We start from the raw sequence: 22,268 nt of genomic DNA on the forward strand, positions 1-22,268 counted from the left end.
TCGGGTCGTGAACTTCCGGAGCTGTTTTGAGGCCCTAAACAACATTTTTTTTTGGAGACTCGGGAGAAACATGGGTCCATGGACGAATGTTATTCTTTCCAAAGTTGTATTCCTCAGATAGATCTTTCTAACGAGGTATTATGTGCATCAAACGAAGATCGTATGCTAAAGTTATGACCCCGGGAAGTTGATGTACCAATTTACCCAAAACGGGGCCCATAGTTTGGCGCTTCATCTCCTAGGGTTAGGGTTTTTGATGTTCAGGGTTTTCCATTGTTTTTCAACAATAAATAGGCCTTCGAGCCTCATTGTAAGACAATTCAGAGGCATGTAGCCGCCACATCTCGCCTCAGAGATAATTTACCATCGCCCGAGCTAGTTTATTTCCATTTATGTTTGTAAGGATATTTTAGTATTTTACATTAATGAAATGCAATATTATTTTTGTTGTATCTTTGTATTTAAGGTTATCTTTGTAATTTGTTGTGTTCCTATTTAAATCCGGATCAAGAAAGAAGAAAGAAAAAAACAAATTTTAAGTGGGGAGACTCCATCCTACACCTGGTTGCGCGCATTAAGGTGTTGTGAGATGTGAGCCAACTTACTACATGATGCATTTGATGATTGTCTCTGTGAGTAAACAAGTATCCTCTTTTGTCGACCACATAGGATTTGATCAAAATAGTGTTGGGTTTCCCATTTACAAGCCTCTTGTATATAGTGGTTACAGTTTGATAGTGGCTAAGCTCATGACCACCTTTACAGCTCCAAATTTCAACAAACTCACCACACATGTAGAAACGCTTCACATGCCTACATTAATCTAATCTCACATTTGTATCATGTTCCTATGATCTCTCGTGAGGAGGTTACACCTAGAGCTACTAGCTCTGATACTAATTTGGAATAATTTTACACACATCTATATTTCATATATTATTATTACACACAATATCACATATTTATACAACAAGTTAAGCATTAAGACAGATTGTCTATCTTAGCAAGGCAATCTAGTTAGTTGAGATAATATCTCAACAACACTTAAAACTAAGAGCTAATCAACAACCTTCTAACCAAACAACGCACATAGAGATTCAATAACTAATATATCTATGATAAGGAATATCTAATATAAGCACAAGACAAGTAGGAGTTGATATCTCTAACACCTTGTTGTTTGAAGTTGCATTATTGGTTACTATTCAAATTATGGAAGAGCATTTTTTAGCTAATGACAATCTATGTTTAAAAAATATAGAAAAACATAATAAAAATGGGTATTAGAGATGCTCGAGAAATATTAATACAAAATAAACTATGGAATAAATATTTACCCCATAAAATTATTAAGAATAAAATGTTTTATGTGACATAATTCATGAATCCATTTTCACTAATACAATAATAGAAAAGTCATGATTGAAAAGTCATGATTGAAAAATGTTATGATAAAAGACACCATTGAGAAACCATTTCTATACCATCCACTTAAACACAATCTAACTCCAGATAAACTATAATTATGAAAGGTGAACAATGAAAGTGTTGCATGAAACACAACCCTAAATAAGATAAATTTAAATTTAAATTCCCCTAGATTATATATAAATACATTGTCATGGGAATGCATCGTGGTATTAGCATGGGTGGGTACAATTTAAATTTCCCTCCTAACCATGTACAAATACTTTGGCATGGGAATGCATCATTACGTACGACATGTTATTGATATAGGTGAGGTTACAGGTAAATTTAAATTTTCCTCTAGATCACATAAAATACATTGGCATGGGAATGTGTAAGTACATATGACATGGTATTGGCATGGGCACATTAACATGGGTTCATGATCCATGTGTGTGTGATGGGAGAATAGTGTCTGTGGCCCTGTGGCCCTCCTTTACGCTCACTACGCTCCCGCCGTCATCCGTATCTCCTTATCCGCCTACCCTTCACCAGAGTGGATATCCTTGATCTCCGCAATCCGCTTGTGGAGTTCAAAAAAGTCACGAGTTTGACTTTGGGTTCACTCGTATAGTATCAGTGAAATATTTCAAAATTTATAAGAGATAAACTATCTGTATAGGTACCATTCCACCAAACTCATCCAATGCCACCCGCTCTCCTCATTCATGATCCATGTTTATAAAAGACAAATATATTATGAAGCTTTGTCTATAAGAAAACAAATATATTCTGAAGCTCATCTATAAAAAAAAAACATTCTGAAGCTCGTCTATAAAAAAACAAACATATTCTGAAGTTTTTTTAAGTGCATATACCCATGTCAAAAATGCATACTCTGATTAAAAGAGAAAATGCTCATGCATGTTACAGTGAAGAGTTCCTGCTCCGGAGACAAGCTTTGGAATTTTCCCCCATTTTTGTCCATTCGATTAAATTTAAAATTTTAATGAAATTTTGATTTGATTTTGTAATTAGGAGTAATTTAATTTTGTTTACCAAAAAAATCAAGTTTGGAGCAGCTTTAAGAACATACATAGTTTTATTGGGATTATATCACATAAGTTGCTGGGACTAAACCTTACCATTTTATTTAACAATTTAATGGTAAAGTGCACTTAATGGTTAAGAGCATATGTTTCCTTTCAAGAAGTCACAGGTTCAAAACTAGAGGGGATAGAGTATGTATGCCTTGCTAGACTTAGCAGTGAAACCGCTGATCCTTTGTCCCGCAAACAAGAAGTCTCATACACCAATTTGGTGTAATGACCTTAAAATTAGATAATAATAATCATGATTTTTTTTTTCAATTTTCAATTTTTATTATTTAAAATGTTTTTTTTTTTTATAAATGAATTTAGCTTTTTCCCAAAAAATGCATGCAAATAAAGAGCTCCTGACCATCTTTGAAACTTTCTATTTCTGTATTCACTGAAGAGTCCCTGCTCTGAGACAAGCTTTGGAAATTTCTATTCCTTTTGTATTCACTCGATTAAACGTAAAATTTCAATGAAATTTTGATTTGATTTTGTAAAAAGGAGTCATTTAATTTTGTTTAACTAAAGTAATTATGTTTGGAGCAGCTCTTAGAGTATATATAGTCTTACTTGGGATTGGACCACATAAGTTGTAGGGACTAAACTTCACCATTTTACCTAACAATTTAATGGTAAAGTGGGCCCAATGATTAAGAGCATTTGTTTCCTCTCAAGAAGTCATAGATTCAAAACTAGAGGGGATAGAGTATGTATGCCTTGCTAGACTTGGCAGTCAAATAGCCGGTCCCTTGTCCTACAAACAAGGAGTCTCATACACCAATTTGTGTCATGACCTTAAGATTAGATAATAATTATCATGAATTTTTGTTCTTTCAATTTTTACTATTTAAAATGTTCTTTTCAATTTATAAATGAATTTAGTTTTTTCCCAAAAATGCATGCAAATAAAAAGCTCCTGACCAGCTTTGAAACTTTCTATTGCTGTATTCACTGAAACATAAATTCAAATGAGATTTTGATATTTAACTATCATCAGTTTGTTTTTCAGTTGTGAATTTTTGTTATTTAAAATGTTTTTTAAATGTATAAATAAATTCAACATTTTCAAAAAATTTATGGAAATGTGCAAATTACAAAGGTAATAAATTTTTGAGTTTTTAGCCGGAATCATGGTGAATTTTTTGGATCAAATTTTGATCTTTGTTGATTAAAATCTGTTTTGACTGTCTATATAAATTTAAGGCCTTGAAAAATCCGAATTCACAACTCAAACTCTTGTAATTCCAACCAATCTCTTTCTAATTTTATGCAACAAATTAGATCAGAAAATATACCTAGAAATCCTCCCAGAGATTTAAAAAAGTCACCAACAAAGTCTGCCCAAAGAAATATACCAAAAAAATAGAAATCTTGCAATTAAATAGGAATGTTGCAATTATAGCTCTAATGAACATGTAAGGAACATGCTGACTATGTAATACATTTTTGTTTTAAAAGCAGTACAAGAACCGGCCATTTCTCCACAATAATCAAAAGTCGAGCACGCGTGGCCTCAACTACTTTCGTTTGAATACGCTATAAAGAAGAAAAGAAGCAGCCTGTGGTAGAAGAATTGAATTGAGTAACTTCTTCAATTTCCGTTGTCCCAATCGATGTACCTCGCATCATACAAAACGATTTGCCATCAAATTGGGCATGCCCTTTTCTGTGCAATGCGATTCACTCTTAATTTCAATAATCCAACTTATGGAACCACCACTCCGTTTGAGTTATCTGCAGACTCCCCGTACTGGGAACGCTCAACTCTCTCCGACGCCGATTGGACCTGCAACTAAACCTCGTTAGCTCATTCATTTTCTTATCTATTTTCTATAAATGTTCAGGAAGTAAAAATGCAACAAACCTCTTTGTTCCAATTAGTACGTGCTGTAAGAATAATGAGTACTAACGTCTGCAGTGCCACTCCCAGGATTAATCCCCACCAGATTCCCTGCCATTGCCAATGTCAGAAAGAAACATACTACAATATACTGAGAAACAGGATAAGGTTATTCCTCTGTTATCTTTTAATTTTGCATCTTTGAGCATGGACAATCTAATTATATTGAAAAAAAATAAAAATAGAAAAAGTTAGCTATGTATTTCAAATAATTACATCGATTCCAAGACTGGTCTTCAATCCTAAAGCAATTCCAACTGGTAAGCCAACAAGATAATAGGTCACTAAATTCACATATGCCACCACAGCTTGCCATCCACATCCAATTGCCACCCCTGCAATCACAATACCTTTATGATGTCAACGAAAATATAACTTAAATATAGCAAACATCAACTACCAGCTTTCTGCTGCAAATAAATTGTTGATACTGAAAATTCCAACCTGAGAGAATGGGTTGGGTGCCATTCAAGAGAACAGATATTGCAAGTAGAGGTATCAATGCATAGACTGCGCGTATAACCACAGTGGTGCTTGTGAATGCCATGGCGAGTTCTTTCTTCAGTATCAGAATCCCAATGGCAAGTATGACACTTATTATGAAGCAAGTGACCACCACAACTATAACTGAAAATCTTGCAGTTTTAGGTCTCCCAGCTCCCAGCTCATTACCCACTCTTATACTGCAATTGATATAAATACCACAATAAGAAAACCAATTTCTAGATACAGCAAATGGGAAAAAAAAGTATACCATGCTATATAAAACCGCTGAATTTATGTGAATTGCAGATTTCCCCAATATTGGAAATCCTATCTTCAGGAGAGGGGGTCAATTGTTTGACCCCTCTGGCGAGGGTCAGATTTAAAGATATTCCCAAAATCTGCAATAGCCATAAAAATGCCCAATAAAACTATAAATCATAGATGTATACCTTGCAGCTGTACTGAGACCCAACATTGCCATCAACTCCCAGTTATAATAATTCATGCTGCATATATGTTCAAAACCTGGCATGTTAGAGATATATTAACTGGCATAGCTATCTAACTAAGTTGGGACAATGCATAGGCATGGAGCTTGTATTTGGCTTTAAATTAGTTATCTTTAAATGGGAAAGTCTCATACCAAACAGAAATGGAATCCAGAGCGACCTCTGCATTTGGCAGCAAACCCGATACAAGCACCAATACTTCAATGTACCATATTTCCAAACTGCAAAATCAGGTGTGGAACAAAACAAAACTTGTCAAAACAGGCTAAGCTATTATGTAAACACCCAGATATAATTCAGATAATCTGTGTATCTTCCAAAGAGTATTAAGGCATACGTTAGCATAACAGCCGATGCCAGAGTTAACTTGAAGTATGACCAGAGTCCTGTGAAGGCCTTCAAGGTGAAGCCCGTCCATGTATGCCTGCAGTATGGGCTATAGAATATATACAAGGCAGTAGTAATGACCAGAAGCCACCAAGTCAAACTCACTATTAGGGCTATCCCTAGCAGGCCAAATCCTAGCTTGTCTACTGCCACCCAGGTGATCAATGTATGGAATAGACATGTCCCAACAGCAATATAGGCAATAGGGGCCACTATGTTCTGAGCCTGCAAAAACCTCTGCATGGGGCAATTGAGGGCAAAAGCAAACAACTGAGGAATAAGACCTTTGGCAAAAATACCTCCTGCAGCAGAGATTTCTTTACTCTGCCCTATGGCAATCAATACTGGATCTGCAAAATAGTACAGGATGCCCAGGAGTATTGCAGTTCCAGTCATTATTATCATGGACTTCTGGCAGATGACTCCAAGCATGCTGTACTGTTTAGCACCGTAAGCTTGCCCACACACAGTCTGGACTGCTGTTGCCATTCCAAGCTGCAAAAGAAAATACACCACTGAGACCAACATAAACACATAACTGTAATGACCACAGGAAACAAAGACATAATAACAGAGACACTTACCATAATTCCATAGGCCAATCCTTGAATGGCCACACTAGCTATGGATGCTCCTGCAAGCTGCAACTCTCCAAGATGACCAGCAAACATTTGAGATATGGCAGAGGGCATAAAATTGAAAACACTAACTATTATAGAAGGGCCAGAGAGAATCCATAGTTTCTTGGATTCAATAATGGCAGCTTGAGCAACTCTGGACCATGAAATATGTTCTTGAGATAACACAGATTCTATGAAGGCCGACTCCTCCTCAGACTTCTGCTGACTCTTGATATCCTCATGTTGAATCAATGGGTCCACAAGATGATCAGCCCCATTGTGCTCCATGGCAAAATCCCAAATTAGTTTACAGGGCACAAATCGCAGTAGGATGTTTACTTTACAGGGTCTGAATCATAATTTCACCGCTGTTCCTCCTGTTTACATAGACTGATGGAGCAAGGGACCTGAAAAGCGTCACAACGACCATTCTCATCTACTTTGATCGGGTTGAAGATTCGGTGGAGTGTCAACGTTTGTGGGTAGAAAACACTCCCCTGCAAGTTTGTCAGGGTCCTCTTACAATTGGTTTATTTAATGAGAGGGCTAAATTATTACTCAAACCCATGTTCACCTGACTTTTCAACGAAAGTAAAACCCTGAGAGATTTGTCGATATATAGTATGTATTATTATAATATGATTTGTCGATATATAGTATATATTATGTCAGGGTCCTCTTACAGTTGGTTTACTTAATGAGAGGGCTAAATTATTACTAAAACCCATGTTCACCTGACTTTCCAACGAAACTAAAACCCTGAGAGATTTGTCGATATATAGTATGTATTATTATAATATGATTTTTCGATATATAGTATATATTATTATACTATATTGTATATGCCAAAGTACGCCCTCTGGTCAAGTCAAGGGAAACACGATATATACGTTTTGCACGGTCGGTGATGTTGAGTTGTTTTTATGGGAGTCGGAGGCTGAGGAATTGTTCGGTTGGAATTTTGTTAAAAAAGTTTTATAAAATTTTGTAGTGGATGAGTTAGCATCCAATCTTGAGATTGCCTTCTTTATGGTTTTGGTTTTGTGTGGTACGTGAATAGTTGAGCATCTAGACATATGACCTTTTACAAGAAGATCCTAAACAAATTTCGTGAACTAGGTGTTGGCATGCCAATGGAGTTGGTTGATGATGCAACATACTCTGTGACGAAGATGGGAACCATTTTCTTCAGGATACCTTTTAAAATTTTTTTATAAAATTTTGTAGAGATAGTGTTTGAATCATGTTTTTGATGGTGGAAATGTATTCAGCACCATCAAAAACCATTGGAACTCCCAAAATTTTGACGTCTGTAACTTGGATTTACAAAAATCTTGCCTGATTTGATCAAAATATAGAATTTCTATAACTTTCAGGGCAAAAGAGCAGCCTCCTCAGACGACAGGTTAGGTAGACGCTACAGGTTGAATAATTTGCCGGTTTGATTTTAGTTGATTGTGACACGTCTTTAACATCACAAGTTTTATGGTTGTTATAGTTTAATATAGAGGGAAAATCTATTATAATTTAGTTGTCAAATCAGTGGTGAGGATAGTCATCAGTGGTTATTCACCAATGTATATGGTTATAAAGAAAAAACATGTCACCTAGAATTACCAGCTAATGCTAATTATCTATAAAGAAAAAAAAAAAATTTAAAGCATTTTTTTATTCCATAACTTATAAAAATTAAATTTTATAATAAAGAAAATTATAAATATTTTTGTTTTAAGGAAAATTATAAATTAATTGAGAACCTTATAATAATTTCAATTAGAATTTGGCGTTACACATTGTTAAGTAATGTTTTAGTTTTTGTATTCAGGCTTCTATGATCCATAATGAATTAAGCAAAGTCTTTCGGTAGAAATCACATAAGAGAAATTTTTAGCTGACTCTTTTAGAACCGACTATAGTGGTGGCAAAGGCTTACAGAGACATAATTTCAATTAACTGGGATATTTTAACAATAATATTTAAATTATGATATTAATTTATTAATAGATTAAAAACAAATATTATTAAGTAACGGCTAGTATTTGAAAAGTAATATTTAAATAATGGTATTAGTTTATTAATTTATAAAAAATATTAGTTTTTTAAAAACAATATTTAAATTAAATTATTAAAACCAAATATTATTAGTTTTTGAAAAATAATATTTAAATAATGATATTAATTTATTAAAAAATATTAACAAGTAACCACTATATTAAATGGTTAGTTTTTGAAAAATAATATTTAAATTAATTTATTAAAACCAAATATTAGTAATTTTTGAAAATTAATATTTAAATTATGATATTAGTTTATTAATTTATTAAAACCAAATATTAATAAGTACCCACTATATTAAATGACTAGTTTTTGAAAAATCATATTTGAAAAATTATATTTAAATTAATTTATTAAAAAAATAAAAATCAAAGTGAAACTCTAAACAAAGAGGGAAGTTAAAAATTATAAAAACCAATCAAGACCCTATTCGAGACAAAATCATTTAATAAATAAAATAATTAATGGAAAAATAAATGAAATAAAACAATATATATATATATATATACAAAGAAAAGTAATCAATAAATAAAGCAGGGTCAACAACAAAATATGGTGCTAAGGCCCATTAAACAAATAAAAAAAATACTAAAAGGAGTTAAGAACGAGTAGGACGGTAAAATACATAAAAAAAACACGAAGGATCAAGAAAATAAAACTTTAATGAAGAATAAATCAACAACAAATATTATAAAAAGGATCCCAATACCTCCATAGATAAACAAACAAACAAACAAAAATACAAAAAAAAATCCTAAAAAAATTAGGAGGATAGGATAGGGACCCAACTTCTACTAATATTCCAACCATCATATTTATTCACATTAGTGAGTCTTTTTTCAATTTCTAGGGTCTCTCTCAATTTACTATGATGGAAATGACTAACCCTAGCAACGACTTGGGCCTCCTCAATGCATATGTGATGCTTAGATTTATCTGCATGCTCTGCCAAAGTAGAGGAGCGGGTCTTGCCATGCTTGATGTCAGCAGCATGCTCATGAATCCTTTGATTAATCGAGCGACCAGTCTCACCAATGTAGGAAGTCCCACAAGAGCATGGGATAATGTAAACACCCTTCATATTCTTGGGGTCCACTGGGTCTTTTACAGATCTAAGGGAGCTTCGGATGGTATTTAAAGCCCTGAAGGTTGAAGCCACTTTATGCTTCCTTAAGATCCTCGCGATCTTGTAAGTAGTCCCTTGGATAAAAGGAAGATGAACACCAGAAAATTGATCCTTGGTATCTTTTGTTTAATATTTCTATTGATTAATAGGAGAGTAACCAAATGCCCAAATTAATCCAAACTCGTGAGGAAGGTTCCTTTTATATTATTTCCATCGACATTGTAAAGGAAAAAGTCGAAAATAATTCTTCCAAACTACTTTGTACAAATTCCATGTTAATCAATTAAAGTCACTACTTTGTTGGCCACATCATGTTCACATTTGCAAACCCTACTATTATGATTTTGGTTATTCTTATTAAAGCTCTTGGGCCCATCTAGTTCACATGACCTTGCTATTATAGCTTTGGTTATTAGTAGATTGAATTCCTTGAAATTCAATGGTTTACATTTTAAATGTGGTTATTTTTCTAATTTGTTTTTATAAAAGGGGTAGTTTGTATTGAGCACAAAAAGAACATTATGCTGTCATCAAGGTAGAACACTCTCCAGAAAACTCTGAATCACAGGAAATCGGGCAAGAAAGAAACAATTCTCAAGACAAGCACGAGGAACTCCCCGTCGCACAACAAAAAATTGAGCTCGACAACCCCTCAAGCATCAACAATTATGAGGATTCGCATACCACACAAAATAAATCTTCATTTAACAGCAAAACAGATCTCCCAGACCAAGCTTTTTCTTCGACTATCTTCAAAAGACGAACACAACAGATCGCGGAGCTAAGACACCAATGTCCCAAGAACCAGAAGAGATGAAGGAGATGCAAGATAAAGGAAGTTGGAAGACCATAGAGTAAAAAAAGAAAGCTGTAGCACCAATCTCACCAAGATTGACGAGAAGCCAAACAATTAAGACTTAAGAAAATTATAGGTCTGATAGACCAATTTAGTCTCAGTGGACATTAACCACCACCACCATCATCATGAATTCTAAAATATTATAAATAATGATAGTTATTGTTTATAAATATTTAGGTTAAGAAAAGTTTTAATTTTGAATAGAGAAAGGATGGACGTGTTTACTATTATATGGGATGTTATTAGGATGGTGTAAACTATTTCCAGCTTAAACGATCTTTGGAATAGTTTATGATAGGTGGATTCCACGTTTAATTCTTCTCTATAATGCTTTCAACTTAAAACTTCATGAAAATTAAACCTAATACAAAGCAACTAACTTACACCACTAGTAAATCAAATGCTGTTATAAGGATTATAAGGATGGTGAGAAACTAAGTTTAGGAAGAGTGTAAATACCCCTTGAAATTATTTATTTTCTTTACAAATAGTGCGCTCTCTAAAGTTTCAACTTATAATCTAATAAAAAATAATCTCACACAAATCAATTAAATTTATATTAATAATTATTAATATTTTTATTTAATATCCATGGTAATTTGAACAAAAGGCCTATCACAAGAGTGTTTTAACAATGCACCTATTCACTATCAATCCAAAACTTCATGGGCTACGATATATCTTTTAACTATAATATAATTATATAAATATATCATGAAAAGACTTTCGGTAAATATATCACGAAAAGTCTTTCGGTAGAAATCATATAAGTGTGGTTCATCATCATGACCAGATGAAGAGGGAGACCATGGCAACTACTTAAATTTCAAATAAATGCTATTTTTGAAAAATAATATTTAAATTATGATATTAACAAATATTATTAAGTAACGACTATATTAAACGCCTTGTTTTTTTGAAAAATAATATTTAAATTAATTTATTAAAATCAAATATTATTAAAAATTCTATAAATGGGAAATAATAGAAAAATATAAGTAACAACAATTAAAAAATCAAACTAATAATATTTAAATTATGATATTAATTTATTAAAAACAAATATTATTAATTAACGACTATATTAACTGCTAGTTTTTGAAAAATAATATTTCAATTAATTTATTAAGATCAAATATTTTCTGTATCCAGACTTCTGTGATCGATAATGAATTAAGCAAAGTCTTTTAGTAGAAATCATATAAGAGAAATTTTTGGCCAACACATTTCGAACCAACAAGTGTGATTCATCATCTGGTCTAGATGATGAACCACACTTGTTGGTTCGAAAAACCTTGGACAATAAATTTTTTTATTAATGAGAAACAATCCAAAAAAAAAAAATTCAAATTCAAATTCAGTAATATTTAAATTATGATATTAATTTATTAAAAACAAATATTATTAAGTAACAACTATATTAAATTACTAGTTTTTGAAAAATAATGTTTAAATTAATTTATTAATTTAATAATATTTGATTTTATAAATTAATTTAAACATTATTTTTCAAAAACTAGTTGTTTAATATCGATGTTACTTAATAATATTTGTTTTTAATAAATTAATATCATAATTTAAATATTATCGACTTTGATTTTTTTTATTTTTTATTCTTGTTATATTTTTCGATTATTTCCTATATAAAATTTTTTAATAGATTAATTTAAATATTATTTTTCAAAAACTAGCCTTTTAATATAGTCATTACTTAATAATATTTGTTTTTAATAAATTGATATCATAATTTAAATATTATTGACTTTGATTTTTTTATTCTTGTCAGTTATATTTTTCAATTATTTCCATTAATAAAATTTTTAATAATATTTGATTTTAATAAATTAATTTAAATATTTTTTTTTAAAAACTAGCCATTTAATATAACCGTTACTTAATAATATTTGTTAATATCCTAATTTCAAAAATAACCATTATTTGAAATTATAATCTTTACATTGTTCTCTATAATTGCGAAAACACTGATTGATTCAAAATGTATTAACCAAAACATTATGTTATATAATTTTTACCATCATAAAAACTTAAATTCAAAAATATATAAATATACTTAAATGTTTTGGAAGTAACCTTAATATTTTAATTTAGAAAAACGGAGATGGAAATAAATAAAGGTATAAAGTGTAGAGAAGGAAAGGGGAGAAGCGATTGGAAAAAAGGTTGGGTTACAAAGCGAATCATGTTCGTGACAAATTATTGTTTTCACGTTGATAATTTTTTTTTACAATAGCACATGTCCATTCTAGAAGGAATTGTGATTCACAAATCTGTAATTTGGGAGGGTTAACTAATTTATTTTACAGGGAAGAAAACAAACCAACATACTAAATTATTAATATACACCATTGCTTTTATTATATTGAAAAACATGGTATATCACAACTACCGAGAGAAGTTGATCAGTGGGGTGTCTCTATGTATATATATAATATAGGTCTGGGTTTACGTGAATCATTATATATACATATTATCTTCAAAATTCGCTTTTCAAAGCTTTGACTTTTACTAATAACTATTTTCTATTTGGGCAAGTTGAATATCAAGTATTCCATACATTTTGAATGGCTTTTGAGGCTTTAATTGGCTTACAAGATTATGGTATTGCTCAGTGGCTTTCATTTATCTTTATTTTAATACTTTCTTATGTTCTCGAAAAATGTTGTTAAAAATATGATTTAATTGATATCTTTTTAAAAATTTTAAGATTATTTTAGTTTCTAAATTTTGTTTTGTCTTTTTAAAATAACATTAAGATTTGAAGAGAGCATTGTTTTATTTTTACTCGAATTAGGTGTATTACGGTTATTAGTGATAAGTTGTAATTAAAGTGTGTTTAAATGTAAGATATTTAACAATGTGTGAATGAGACATTTTAAAGTTTATTTTGTGGGAGTATGTTTGTCTCAAACTATAAGAATGATTTTATTATGTATTGTTACATATGGTTGTGTGTGGACAATAAGTTGCTCTTAGATATTGATTATTTTTTGCAACTATGTAATATAAAAAATTTTAAACAAGTTTCTTAAGTATATTTTAATTTGAATATTTAATATTTATGTCATAATAAAATTAAAATTTTATTATATATTACATTGGGTTGTATATATTTTTATTTTTTTAATATGAGTGTTTTTAAAAATGAGTATTTATGTTTACACTTAACATAAGTAAATCTATAAAAGACAAGTCAAATATACCATTAAAAGTAAGTAGTTCTCTTTTGTTTTCTTTAAAACTTTATAATAGTTATTTTATTATTTTCTTTAGGAAGCCTATTTTAGGCCTCAAAATTTCCCAAAAATTCCTTTATATATATTTTTCATACTTATCAATCGGGTTTATCCTATGTGGTTGGGAAGAATGATTGGGATCCTTCACCCCCAGGTTCAATTGACATGATGAACTTTGATGCAATGGACTAGAATATGTATATTCCACTTTATCTCTCTCTCTCTCTCTCTCTCTCTCTCTCGCACACACACACACCTTACTAATGAATGCAATTTAATCATTGTTTTTTCTCATGTTTAGTGTAAGATAGAGACTTGGAATTGCTTAATGTTTTGAATATAATTAATTATTGTCATCAAGCCAAACCATTTTCATTTTAAACATACTCATATAAGGTTCAATGGATTTTTCTTGAAAGCATGGAAGTTTATAATTGATCATTGAGATAGGCTTATGTATTTGCAAGAAAAAGTTTTATGGACAAGGTCATGTAGGTGGTCAACCCAAGATGGATATGTCTAGATCCATGATTAACACCTCATGGTTTTAATGACATTTCTTAGGAATTTTTAATTCCCTCTATATTATTATTATTACTTATTTAACAATAATACCATTATTATTATTAAATAAGTAACAATATGGAGCATTATAGAAGTGATTTCCAAGACCAAGCATGGTTTTTTTCTACATAATCTCTTTCCCTTATTTAGTATTTAAAGAACAATACTAATCAAAAATGAAATTCCTAAAACCCTTCTTAACTCATATAGATAGATATTCATACCTTCAAATATGCAAGACATTTCTATTCTTGCTATAGAATGTTGAATGTTGAATATGAATATAATAGAGGATATATTGGGTTGAATTTCTTTTAACCTATTTTCATTCTTTGATTAGTTATTTAAAATATGTGGGTTAATAAGTTAATAATGAAAAATTTGAATGAACATCTAGATTTTGATATATTTATCTCAAACTTCTAGTCTTCCTAGACTTTAGTGAAACAATTGTAGGGTTAGATTCACTACTTGATTGAAAAGTAAGAATAAATCAGGTTACTAGGCTAGATGAATCACCTTGAATGGGATTCCTTGGAGTAATTTTTGGGGCATCTCTGACTGATGATGAAGTTTATTAACCTTGTTTTCCACCTTTTGCAAACTACTCCTCCACTTCATCTTTTGCTTAAGGTGAAACTACTCCAACCATTATAGTTTTGTTTATGCTTCATCTTCTTTGAATTCAACATTCCTATTGATTATTACCTTCTTTAGAATTGTATTATACACCCTAAGAGTGATCACTGTACACACTTTTCACTTTTTTCATCTAACTTCCTTCTCAACTCTTTGTGAACATGAGCATAATACTATGAAGTGTGCTACACTATAGTTTACACAAATCCATCCATTTTTTGGGGCTTTTTTATTCACACTTTTAGTGGGAGATATGTTCAAAAAGTAAATAGAGTAAGGTATTGTTTCTCACCAAAAATTATTTGATGAATGATTGATTTAAGATGCTTCTAACCATATTCACAATGGTTTGTTTTCTTTTTGACTAACCCATTTTACTAATATCTATACCTTGTTGTAAAATGTATTTTGATCAAATTATTCTTGTACAAATTGTGAAAAACAATTGAATCATATTCACCTTCTTTGTCTGATATTAACACTTTAATTTGATTGCTACTTTTCTTCCCCAATAATGCCTTGAATTATCTGAGCATGTCAAAAGTTTTGGATTTTTTCGAGTACACCTAATTTTCTTTTTGTTGTAATCATCTTTGAAATTGAGGAAGTAGTAGATTCCCCTTAGTGATTGGGTCTAGATTGGGCCACACAGATCTATATGAATTACCTCCAATGGTAGCTTTACTTTATAAAACACTCCCTTAAGAAAACTATCTCTATGTTATTCTTCTAGAATACAAGTATCACATGAACTAGTCGGCTCTTGAATGAGAGGAAAACCTTCAACCATTGTTTGTTGTTGTAATAGTTTTAGTCTACCAAAATGTATAAGACCAAATCTAAAATGCCACAACTAAAATTTCCAAAACACATTTCCTTTTGAGTCAATGAGAAATCATGTATATCATAATTCATGGAAAGAGAATACATTTTGTTCTTTGTCATATTCACCCTAACAATCGTCTTATTAGGATGTTTGTCATATATAAACAATCACTCTAATTAAAGATGATATTTACCTTTTTTGAGTAAGTTGGTTGACACCAATGAGGTTATGTTTCAAACTCAGGGAGGTCATGTTTCAAACGTAAGGTATAAGACATATATTTCATGTTCCTTTTCTTTCCTTGTTTGGTTAGGATGTTGGCCACTCTTTTACCCATAACATTTAGAATATCATCTATAACCCCAAATGACATTAGTCCTTACTAAATCATCTAGATTTTCAATTGGGCTTTTGTTTCCTATCATGTGATTGCTACTCCAACCATCTATAAGAAAAATATAATTAGAAGTTCATCATAATTGATTTGTAATTTGTTGACAATATTCATGAATTTGATCATAAATTGATTCATTGACTCTAACTCCTTCATATTATAATTCTCAAAATTCATTCTTAATCTTTGCAACTTGGCTATCTTTACCTTAGTAATTCCTTCATTGTTGGCCTCAAATATGTCTCAAACTGTTTTTGAAAATTTTGGTGTTGAGATGTTGGGAAACATACTTTCATCCTAGTCATTTTGGATGACATATAATGCTTTTGCATCCTTATTCTTGTTATCTCTACATGAACCTTTTTGAGCATTTGTTAAGGCTTGTTTGGTTGCCTTATCAGTTTTTTATTCATGTCCATGAAATACAAGATTCCAAACATCATGAGAACATAATAATATACTAATTTTGGTTGCCTAAAATTTGTAAATCTTCCCTTTGAGAATATGGATTTATGGCTATACACAATCACTCTTAAAGTTATAACCTTTCAAGATTAAAATGAAAATCAAGCTATATTTGTAATTGTTGGAGGCAAGTTTTGTAGTTTTGATTGTGTGCACAAATAGAGGAGGTAGCAACAAAATGAAACAGTGTCATGTAGATGGGGCAAAGTGTGCAAAAATAATGCAATAGTAGAGATTTGCGCAGATAACATTAGCACGAATGTGGAGGAGTAGTTAGGCGTGAAAATGCCAAATTTGAACAAAACATCTTGTGCCACGATCATGGGTCTAGGTAATTTTTGGTAATTGGGGTTTCTTTTACTGGTTTATGGCCCAAGGTAAATGTGTAATAGCCCCAGGTTGATTTTCTATGTAAATAAATTAAACCAAGGTCATGTGACACATATTCCAAGCTAAATGGAGGGTAAAACACTATAGTGGGAATCACTTGTGGTTTATTAATGAGTATGGAAATTGACAAAAGGAAAAGAGGAAATAAATGGAAATTTAATATAAGAATTTGTTGACACCTAATCCAAAAGGAGTATTGTAAATATTGTCAGTTATGCGTTTGAGAAAACCAAGAGACCTTAGAATTGGAATCCCAAGAGTCTCTCCACTCATGTATAAATTCATGATATATCTAATGCAATAAACAAATCAATTCATGGAGTTACCCTCCTCGCCTAACATGGTATCATAGCTAGGCCCTTTTTTAGCTTCCCTTTGCTCCTATAACTCCTATTTACCTTCATTATTCCCTGCGATCAAGAAAGTGTTCTCTACTTTTTGCATTGAAAGTTTTGTTGTGTGTGTACATTGCTGTAAGCGTTGAAATGAATTGAAGGTTGGATTGTGTGATTGTGAATTGGTGTATTTTTCCTCTGTGCATTGATCATGGTCGTTGAACTCAATACCTTGAATTGTACCTAGTGCGTTGGATTGTTAGCTCTGCATTGAGTTCCTTTTTTATGGAAGTAAACTATACTATATGTTAAATCTATGAAATTTTTTTTGAAGACGTTGAAATAATTTCGAAAGCTATTGAATCAATTTTAGAAGTCGTGTGTTGGTGTATATGTGCATTGGTTCTTATTGAATGTTGGAGTTATGGTGCATTTGAACTGTGCGTTGGAACTTTGCTGGTGTGATGCGAGTTGAACGATGTATACTCCTACAAAATCGTATGTGTATGAGCCGTCGTTGCTGACTTCATATGTAAGCATGAATTTTGATCGATTAATCCTCTACCATGGTATATGGTGCATTAAATCATTTTGAATGAATATGTGTGTTGAATGTATTCGATATATATAAACAATGGTGAATGCATATGGTGACATATGAAGATATATATGGTGTGTATGATTGGTATGTGATGATGATATATGGAATGCATTGAGTTCTTATGGTATATAGTATGAAATACATTGAGTTATTTTTTAAAAGTTCATGAGGGGTGTATTATGATATGTCATGTGGAGTATTATGATATATAATACACATATTCCCTTATGAGTTTTAGTTTTGGTAACCATTAAATTATATCATGGCTCTAGTAAATTATGTATGGTTGATGTTTATATGTGATGGTTAAAGCTGATATACATATGCAGCGTTGAGTTTTGGTAATTTTTGAAGAGATTTTTTTATCAAAATTACTGGTATAAGGATTTAGTTTATTCGAGGCTAGCCTAGAAGTTTTGTAGGAATGCATTCACTCATCTCCATAGTGGGAGTAGTTCTCACTGGAAAAGAGAACTACCATGAGTGGTCCAGGAAGATAAAGCACACCTTAATTTTTAATGAGTTGTGGAAAGGAGTTTGTGAAGGAGAGGGAGACAATGCACCTGAAAAGCCAACTTCAGACAACGAGCTTGCAATTTGGGAAAACAAGAACAATAAGGCCCATGCCTTGATTGTAGCATCAACAAATGAAGAGATGAGTCATCATTTTCTCCATTTTCAAATGATTTTGAAGCTTTAAAGAACTTGAAGGAATTGTATGACTCACACTCTGAACTTGAAGTTGTTCAATTTATGATCAAGTTGTTCAGTCTTGAGTTGAAAAATGATGACCCTCTTGCCTTAGCATCAAAAGTAAGATCCATAATGCATGACATAAAATAAACTGGTGTTGAAATAGAGATTCCTCTCATAGTGTATGTCAAGGAACTATATCCCACGTATTCACATGATCTTGAGTCTTTGAAAGAAAGTGGAAACCTTAAGGGGATTACCTTTGAATCCCTTGAAAAGAATTTTTCTGAGAGAGGGAAGGCCTTTGGGAAGAAGACAACTCCTCAGCCTACTGAAGAGGCTATGTGCCTTGCATAGAAGGAGAATAATCATGCACAAGATTTTTCTAGAGGAAGTGGTGGTTGAAGAGGAAGAGGAAGGAATAATTTTAAAGGTGGGGGGGCAGACATTTCCAAGGATAAAGGTCTGATCTTCATTGCATATGATGCGATAAAGATGGACATGATGCTTCCAAATGTAAGATGCCTTGGGATAGAATTGAGTAGGAAAGAAACGAAAGAAAAGGTAAAACACCTAACAATGGGAAAGGTAAATAACTTGAGCCTGCTCATTATGTTGTGGCACATTACAACATTGGATTAACTGAAGACTTATTCAATGCTTCACTTGCTTCATGGAAATATGATTGGTTATTTGATTAAGGAGTAACTTGCCACATGACTTTCAGGAGATATTTATTTGAAGAATTCACTAATAATGTTGATGGAGCAGTATACTAGGCAAACAATTCAAAACTCAAGCCATAAGGGCTTGGCACCATCAGGCTCAAAGTGTCTAGTCTTCCAAAATTTCTTCTACATGATATTCTATACCTCCTGGAGCTAAGGAGAAAATTGTTGTCTTTGATCCGCATCCGCCAGCAAAGATAGTCCATTCATATATTTGATGGCAAGGCTGAGGCCAAATAATAATCAAATTAGTCACTTGTCATGACTGGGATAGAAGAAGAAATACTTTTGAAGTTGCAAGGAACCTCTGTTGATGAAAAAAAAAATTCATGCAGTTCTCACTATGATGAAGGTACATTTCCATCAATTATTTTATGGCATGCTAGATTTGGACACTTGAGCTATGACAACCTTCGTTTGTTGAATAAAAACGGTCTTACTCGTTTGCCTACAATTCTTAGGAAACTTAAGTAATGTGATGCTTGTATCTTAGGAAAGCACAACAAACAGTGTTTTCATGATTCTCATTCCAGAGCACATAGAAAACTTGAACTCATTCATTCTGATTTGTGTGGCCAAATTCTTGTTCCTTATGAAAATGGTAAAAATATATGATGGAATTTATTGATGACTACACCAGGATGTGTTGGGTTTATTTATTGAAGAACAAATCTAAAGCTTTTGAAACATTCAAGAACTTTCATGCATGGATTGAAAATGATGAAAAATCTCATATTGGATCTATTCAGATTGATAATGGAAAATAATATGCATCAAATGAATTTGAAAGATATATTCACCAACACGGGATCAAAAATCAAACAACCATTCCTTATAACCCCCGACATAATGGAGTAGCTTTATTAAAATAGGACAATCTTAAATATGGTACATTCCATGATGTTTTTCAAGAATGTTAAACTAACGTTTTGGGCTGATGCAAATCTATGTGGTGTGTATATAAAGAATACGTGTCCATCTAATGTTATAAAAAAAGACTCCCTATGAAATGTGGTATGGAAACATTCCTTTGGTGAGGCATCTTAGGTTTTTTGGTTCCTCCTGCTATGCCTTGTTACCTAAGGAACAGAGAACAAACTCAGCACAAGAAGTCACAAATGTATCTTCTTGGGGTACTTAAATACCTCCAAATCATACCGTATCTATGATGAAGTGGCTAAGAAGTTTATAATATCTAGAGATGTGATCTTTCTTGAATCTTCCAAGATTGACAATATTGTTGAGCGACAACTTGATTTCTTGGATAGATTCAGAGATGCAAAGTATTTCCAAGAGTTTGATAATTAGATTCCACATATTGAAGGGGGATCCCTATACTAGATCAATTTGTGGAATCTTCTTCTGAAGCACTCTCTCCCCCACATGAAGCTCCAACCACTGATGACACTTTGAGTGATGTGATTGACAAAATTGGGAGGCTAAATCTTTATTCAGCCCCATCTCAGTACACTGAGTAGCCTGGGACATCTTAGAAAGGTCCTCAAAGTTGACAATTACACTTGAGTGTTCATTATGATGAGGTTGGAAAGATAGGAACAAGAATATCAACCAAACAAAATGGAGTTGGTGTAGACAATCCTGATTCACCGGTTTGATACGGATGTTCCTTATGATTGTGAACTGAATTTGTCTACATAATTTGAACAAACTTCCTTCAAAGAAGCCACTTCTCATGATGAATGTAAATAAGTGATGCAGAAAGAATATGATACGTTGATAAAGAATGGCACCTGGAAGCTGGTTGATCCTCCATTGGGAACCAAACCAATTGGATGCAAGTGGGTCTTCAAAAACAAGTATAAATCAGATGACTCACTTGACAAGCATAAAGTGAGGCTTGTGGAAAAAGTTTTTGCATAAAATGAATGGGTCGACTATGAGGAGACATTTTCCCTCATAGAAAAATGGGCTACCATTCAGACACTCTTTGCCTTGGTAGCACAAAACGGTTGGAAATTCCATCAAATGGATGTAAACACTGCTTTCTTGAATAAAGGTCTGAAAGAGAATGCTTTTATGTCCCAACCAAAAGGATTTGTTGTGAAGGGTCACGAACAAAAAGTATAAAATCTTGTAAAATCCTTCTATGGCCTCAAGCAAGTACCGTAAGCTTGTTACATGAAGTTAACTAAGCATTTTATGAAACTCAATTTCAAACATTATGATCTTGATGATGCAACTTTGTTTGTCAAGAAAGTTGGAAAAACAACTGTATATCTTGTGGTGTATGTAAATGATCTTCTAATGACAAGGAACAATGGGAGCTACAATGCATCCATAAAGAAAGAAATGAGGAAAGGTTTTGAAATGACATATTTTGGCTATGTTCACTATTATCTTGAAGTAACCCAAGATCTGAAGTTTATATTGCTCTCTTAGAAGAAGTAGATTGGGGGTCTGTTGAATAAGTTTGGCATGGTTGAGTGAAATCCTTTGATTACTCCAATGGATTTAGAACTTAAAGCTCACATCCACTAAATGAAAAGAATTTGAGGATGAAACGAAGTATAGACAGCTTGTAGGAAGTCTCAACTACCTGACTGATACTAGACCATACATTTCATTTGTTGTTGGAATCCTCTCCGGTTTATGCAAAAATATTGTGACGGTCACTGATTTGCTGCAAAAAGAGTTCTATAGTACTTGAAGGGAACTCAAGACTTTGGACTCAAGTATACATAGGTGGATGACTTCAGCTTGATTGGATACTCTGATTCAAATTTTGATGGAGATAAAGAAACTGGAGTATCTACTCCAGGTTATATTATGAGTCTTGGATTAGGAGTTGTCTCCTAGAGGCCACACAAACAATTAGTTCGAGCAGATTCCACAACTAAGGTAGAATACGTGGCACAAACTGAAGCAATAAAGGAAATTGTGTGGCTTAGGAAAATTTTGGAAGATTTGGAGGA

The 22,268-nt window shown here is 32.3% G+C and overlaps 1 protein-coding gene across 1 annotated transcript; it reads right to left on the reverse strand.

The window, feature by feature from the left end:
* Nucleotides 1–3,856: 3,856 nt before the first annotated feature.
* LOC149152784 (protein DETOXIFICATION 41-like) lies at nt 3,857–6,848 on the reverse strand. The gene is made up of 8 exons (XM_089440504.1): nt 6,371–6,848; nt 5,737–6,281; nt 5,534–5,620; nt 5,340–5,396; nt 4,849–5,087; nt 4,621–4,739; nt 4,369–4,455; nt 3,857–4,290 (listed from the first exon to the last, which is right to left on the reverse strand). The coding sequence occupies exons 1-8, from the start codon at nt 6,692–6,694 to the stop codon at nt 4,210–4,212; spliced, it is 1,539 nt and encodes a 512-aa protein (XP_089296630.1). The 5' UTR covers nt 6,695–6,848; the 3' UTR covers nt 3,857–4,209.
* Between the last annotated feature and the right edge of the window lie 15,420 nt (nt 6,849–22,268).

The sequence above is a fragment of the Pinus tabuliformis genome, chromosome 9, assembly GCF_031772625.1.
Source record: "Pinus tabuliformis cultivar Carrire ecotype Pingquan chromosome 9, CPIR1, whole genome shotgun sequence".
NCBI classification, from domain to species: domain Eukaryota; kingdom Viridiplantae; phylum Streptophyta; class Pinopsida; order Pinales; family Pinaceae; genus Pinus; species Pinus tabuliformis.

Coding starts and splice junctions, on each gene's coding strand:
- LOC149152784 (XM_089440504.1), bottom strand. CDS start 6,694: ATGGAGCACAATGGGGCTGATCATCTTGTGGACCCATTGATTCAACAT. Junction 6,282..6,370: donor GATTGGCCTATGGAATTATG/GTAAGTGTCTCT, acceptor TTTCTTTTGCAG/CTTGGAATGGCAACAGCAGT. Junction 4,740..4,848: donor CACCCAACCCATTCTCTCAG/GTTGGAATTTTC, acceptor TTGTGATTGCAG/GGGTGGCAATTGGATGTGGA.